Raw genomic sequence first — 6,192 nt, 5'->3', positions numbered from 1 at the left:
GTGAGCAAACCTTGAAGAACACCTGTCAAGTTCATTCTTGTTTTTACCTAATTTGTAGAAATGCACATTTTCCTGAAGCTAGGATGATAGCTGGTTTTCATCCTAGCTTGGGCTACTGGGGTCAATTATTGTTCCCAGTACTACCTTGGATATGATCAGCTAATTCAGCACAGATTAATAAATCATACTTGGGACTTTCTTATCGGTTTGTCTCAGGACATCACAAAATAGGTTCCATTCTATATTGTTGATAATTAGTCACGTTTGCCAGGGGCTGCAGAGAGAGAGACAGAGAAAGAGAGGTAGGCAGACAAGCTTCTGACATCATTGCCTGGGAGATGCTGACCAGAGGCTGGAGCGAAAGGTGGAGACAGGGGATGCCAGTCGCTAAAAGGAGATACTAGATGTAAATAAATGCTGATATAAAGAAAGAAGCAGCTTGTGAACTGAGGATAACCCAGACCTAGGAACTGGCCTGAGCCGGTCAGAACCACTTGGTGCCAACCAAGTTCTGCAAAAAAAAAGTAAGAAAGATGAGGTAATGCAAATGTCTTATTTGGATAAGGGGAAATGAGGTAATGCTACCTAAGTCTCCGGTCCAGGGCCAGTAAGGTAAAGACATGCAATAATTGAATTAGCCTGAGCCAACAGGAAAAAGACAAAACAACTTGAGAAAGATAAGAAAAAAGGATAAAGGCAGACCCTCGGGGCATGCAGCCAGCGAAAACTCTGGAGATCAACTTTCGCAGAAGTGCACATCCCTCATCAGGAACGTGGTGACCTTGGTATCAAGTGCAGCGTCTGGCCAACATCAGTCTTCGGCAGTCACTGCAGCTATTCTGCATGGGTATTGGCTTTTATATTCTGTGATTATTCTGAAAGTGTTAGTAGCCGTTTGTGGGTGTACAAATAGGTTCTAGTTCTTTCTGTGATTATTCTGGAAGTGTTAGAGACTTTTTGTGGGTGTACAAATAGGTTCTGATTCTTTTGGGAAAACGTATGAGTTACTTGTGTATTGTCTAATGTATAAGCCATACATGTACCTTTTCATAATACATAAATAAAAGAGGTTAATAAGTTATAGTAAAAGAGACTCCTCCTATCTGTACGAGCTGCTAACTGGAGCCGGTGTTTGCCGGGCTTCAAGTCATTTCTAAAAATAATTAAAAATAAGAAAGACCATTTAATGAATATTATGATTGTTTAATGTTTTCTTGAATTAACATAGTATATAAGTGAAATTTGTTTACATTTGGTGGTTACATCAGCTATTAAGAAAAGAAACAAAAGCAAAAACTCCAGTTACAATAGTATATTTTGGGACAGGGCTTTGGTAGATGGAAGGATTGTTGCATCTCTGTTATGGACGATGGATTTTCCATTCACAGTTGTAGAAATTTAATATAATGAATCATTTTGCAACACATTCCACACCCCATCATATTTTTGATTCCCCAATCCTTGGCTCCATTTCTTTTCAATTTATCAAATTTTCATAAATTATGCTAAATAAAATCAACATTTTTTAAAAACAATCTTATATCTCTAAAGTTGGATAAATTTACACATTAGTAATGGAATCGTTCCATTCCCAGACATACTCGTCTACTAACAGTGCTATTTTGGTGCTTTGAAAATCTTCTCTGTACACTTCACGAATCACTTATGTTTGCACATCACCAGCTACATGTTGCTGCATCTTGGAAGTGTGGATTTCAAATGTCTGGCCATTCTTTAAGGTAACAACTGCTTTCTTCCCTAATGACAGATTCAGTTTGAGAGTACTCTTACTTGGCTCATCTTCAACCAACACCTGAATTAACTGAAATAAATAATTACAAGGTTTAAAGCAAATTAGCTTCTTAAACATTATGAAGATAATTATTAGCAGTGACAAAAGCATATTAGAATATTCCTCAAGAATATTGTGAAACTAGAGAGACAAGGAGGGTTAAGACAACAGAGGACTTTAAAAGCCAGGATAAGAATTTTGAATGTGTAGCACTAGTGGTCAGGGGCCAATGTAGTTCAGGAAGCACTGTTAGATGGATAAGTGGGACTTCGTGCAGAATAGAATATGCAAAGTTTTATAGAGAGTAGGAGAGGGAAGCCCACTCAGAGACCACTGAAGTAGTTGACACTTTAGGTGACAAAGGCATAGATCGTTATTTCTTCAACAAATTTGGCATAGGGAGGAGCCAAGACAGGCAATGTTATAGAAGTGTAAGTCAGCACCTTTGTGATAGAGACAGGAATAACAAACTCAGCTTAGAGTCAAAAAATGTTTGTGAATGGTATTCTTCAACCTAAGACAGTAGTTAGTGAAGAGATTGGAGCACATTGATGCAATATTCCATATTTTTTACCTGGAGGAAATTGTCGCTCCTCCAAGACTACAGGCAGAATTTTCTGGATTTAGTCCCTAAACACTAAGCAGGACTATTTTCCCTTCGGGGACCAGCTTTACTAATGGGCAGACCTAACTGTGGATTTTGAACTCATGCACAACATTAATAGACTACATTTGGTTGTTCAACCAATTAGCATGAGTGGATAGGTTGATGCATCCAGAATATCAAAGGAAGGATTTCAAATTAAGGGTCCACCTTGCGTTACAGGGTACCTCTGCATTTAAAATTATGAGGGGCTCAACTATACAAATGGAAAGGAGACCCGGGAAGGCTGCACTGCAAGTTTCTCACCTTTACCTGGAGGTTCTCCTGTGGGATTCAAGATGACCTTGAAGGTCAGCAGCAGGAGTGTGCTCTCTTCACCTTCCTAACATCTTTGTGAGAATCCCTCCAGCCCAAAGATGCAGCTGTTCAAGAAGGGAAATTAGGGATGGGCAATAAATGCAGGCCTAGTAGCAATGCCCATTTCTCATGGAAAATAAATCAAAAGACAGTGATAAGAGTTTCTTGTGCCTCAGCAGGGCATGATAGGCAAAATAACATTGTTAGGTGCCAAGGTCTGTGCACTGCCTTGCCCAGCATTGTCTGCACAGAACCACTCAGGACAAGACTCTTTACAGCTCCAATCATTCCTGTTTCTCAAAGTAACTGCTCACATCCCCATCTGAGCAGTTAAAACTCACACTCACCTACAGCCATACCTCATAGATAAATTCCACAAATTGAATTCTCTCCTCCTACATAGGCCATTAGAACACTCTTTGCTTTCTCTCTTTTCAGAAGACAGTACACAATTGAGCAAAAGGCAAAGACCTGGAGTTGGGTGGTAGTGGTGGGGCTGGGAGAGGAGGGGGCTGATAAAGGGTGTAGTGGCCTCCTGACTGCTAAAACACAGATAGATTGTTAAATTGGCCAAACAGTAAGGAATGTTGGGTTACATTGACCAAGTAAAACTCTGAAATCACAAAACCTATACACCAGACACAGTACAAACACAGCAGCCAGGTGCTAATGATATTAGCATAATGTAAAAGACAACAGTTATTCTGGACAGGTACCCCAACAATTTATCCACTAAACAAAGGAGGACCCGGACAGAAAGGCACCGTGTCCTGCTACACAAAGAAATTAATAGTAACGTTCCATCTAAATGATTGACTCTTGCTTCAAACTATTAAGTGTATCTCCCTGATTAACCAGAGGTGTAGAAAGTTCCCAGAAAACCATCTAAAAGGTTACCTCTCTTAGAACCACTCTCGGAATCTTGGGAACGTTTGAGGCCTTCTGAGGAGACCAGCATGGCAAGAGGTAGAGACCATCCAAAGAGAGAGAGGGAGAAAGCACCTTTGCAGACCCAGAGACAGAACCATAGAAAGAGCAACTGCATAAATTTATAAGAGACTCAGTAAGTATTGTAACATTAAGGGGCCAAATAGGATTAGGGATGGTTTGTTTAGTATTAAAAATTATTGTAATTTTGTTCCTAATAAAGTGGGATTGTTTTGTTCTGGTACTGGCTTTTGTTCATATTGATTTGATCGCTTTGGTACTGTGGGACACCTGGGCAAATTCATTCATAACATTCTGGTCGCAGTTTTCTGTAACTTGTTTAAAGAGGAGCCAGTCAACAGGGGCTTGGCTTGATTGTATCAAGCGCCTTGCTAACCATTGTTGATGTGTGCCAACCGGCTCCACTGGGAGGATGGTCGTGTTTCAGAAGGTTACAGGTGTCAGTAGCAACTTGTGTGAAAGCCTGAGCTTCCTGAGGCACTGCAGTGTACACAAGTTGAGGGACTCATCCTCTACCTGCACAACCTGTGTTATGTCTCTCACATCCTTCTATCTAAGTCATAGTGTCACCATTTCTGCACCATGGGGGTGGGGGAGTGTATTTGAAGTATGTAGCTGGTGCTGCTGCTGCCTGCTGCCTGCTGACTCCCCAAAGCCCGTTCATCAACTATAAGGTGCAAGCCAGGAATAAGATGGAATACTCCCTGCTTGCTTGAGAGAATGCAACTCGGACAGCAATCAAGAAGTATGCACCAGCCAGGATAAAACAGTTTTCTTGATTGGCATCACTGTCGCTCAGCAGCAGTAGTATGTACCATCTAGAAGATGCTGTGCAGAAATTCACCAGGGTTCCCTCAACAGCACCTTTCAAACCCCTGATCGCTATCATCTAGAAGGACATGGGCAGCAGATACACTGGAAAACCAACACCTGCAATTTCTACCCTAAGCCAGCCACTCTCCTAATTTGGAAATATATCACCATTCCTTCAATGTTGCTGGGTCAAAATCCTAGAATTCCCTCCTTAATGGCATTGTGGGTTTATCTGTTCTATGAAGGAAATTCTTAAAATGGAGATGGTTCAGAAAAGACTTACCAGGAAGTTGCCGGGAATGAAGGGTTTGAGTTATAAAAATAGGCTGGAACTTTTTACACTGGAGCATAGGATATTGAGGGGTGACCTTATAGTCGTTTATAAAATCATGAGAGCATAGTTAAGGTAAATAGCAAAAGTCTTTTCTCTAGGGTGGGGGATATCATAATTAGGGGGCATATTTTTAAGGTGAGAGGAGAAAGATTTAAAAAGGACATGAGGGGCAACTTTTTTACTCATAGAGGGTGGTTAGTGAGTGGAATGAACTGCCAGAGGAAGTGGTGGATGCAGGTATAGTTACAATATTTACAAGATATTTGGATAAGTACATGAGAAGGAAAGGTTTGGAGGAATATTGGCTAGATGCAGGCAGGTGGGACTAGTTTAGTTTGGAAACATGGACAGCGTGGACTAGTTGGACCAAAGGGTGTGTTTCCACATGATATGACTCACTTCAGAAGGCAGCTCACCACCACTTTCTCAAGGGCAATTAAGGATGGGCTATAGATGCAGGCCGAGCCAGCAATGCCCATATCCTATGAATAGATTTGAAAAAAGCTGCTAGTGCTGATGAGTTGGTAAATTCTGTTCTTGCCACTTATCAGAAGCACCAGCTGGACCTACATATGCTTCCCCTATGTATAGTAAACATTTGCATTTGGGAATTGCAACTGAAGGTGTGTGACATGCTACAGAATACTTTCAAACAAGTTGGAAACCACACGTTAAGCAATGATACCACTTTCAGAGGGATAAGTGTTATGAACAGCAGTCTTAACGATTATGGATCTTTGGTGTAAGTAATCAAAGCCTTCCCAGCTTGGCAGTTTGACTATGGAAACTTCCTGCTAGGCAAAATACAAGGATGTAAAAATGTGAATTGAGTTTCAAGTTCAATTCAGTTCCAAAACATTAAATTTTGTGTGAAATAATGTGGTATTGTCAAAATATTGAAATTTGCAAATTTGCTTAATTATAGCTGGAACTACAGCTTTCGATTCCATTCTAATGTAGTCCCATAACAATTCTGCAAACACAGAGCTTGGGTTGAAATCTGAGAGGGAAGTTGATAACATGCTGATTAATTTAATTATTTAAAATGTGGGTAGTAAACAACTGATGGACCTTATTTAGTGAGTGTTGAGAATGAACAGTGCTAGTCATTTGATTGACTTGACCATAGGTAAACTTTCCGATAGCAAGTACTTTTACTTAAACAAAAACAACGTTGCTGGAAAAGCTCAGCAGGTCTGGCAGCATCTGTGGAGGAGAAAACTGAGTTAATGTTTCGGGTCCGGTGACCCTTCCTCCGAACAGTTCTGAAACGTTAACTCTGTTTTCTCCTCCACAGATGCTGCCAGACCTGCTGAGCTTTTCCAGCAACTTTGTTTTTGTTCA

The 6,192-nt window shown here is 40.7% G+C and overlaps 1 protein-coding gene across 1 annotated transcript in view; it reads right to left on the bottom strand.

The window, feature by feature from the left end:
* Positions 1-1,663: 1,663 nt before the first annotated feature.
* Positions 1,664-6,192, bottom strand: part of LOC109928303 (DNA-binding protein RFX8) — a 70,442-nt gene continuing 65,913 nt past the window's right edge. Inside the window, exon 16 of the mRNA XM_020528286.1 lies at positions 1,664-1,822. Coding sequence (XP_020383875.1) covers positions 1,664-1,822 — 159 coding nt within the window. The remainder of the gene's footprint in view (positions 1,823-6,192) is intronic.

The sequence above is a fragment of the Rhincodon typus genome, chromosome 6, assembly GCF_021869965.1.
Source record: "Rhincodon typus isolate 14 chromosome 6, sRhiTyp1.1, whole genome shotgun sequence".
Classification (NCBI taxonomy): domain Eukaryota; kingdom Metazoa; phylum Chordata; class Chondrichthyes; order Orectolobiformes; family Rhincodontidae; genus Rhincodon; species Rhincodon typus.
This window is presented reverse-complemented; position numbering and strand designations above follow the sequence as displayed.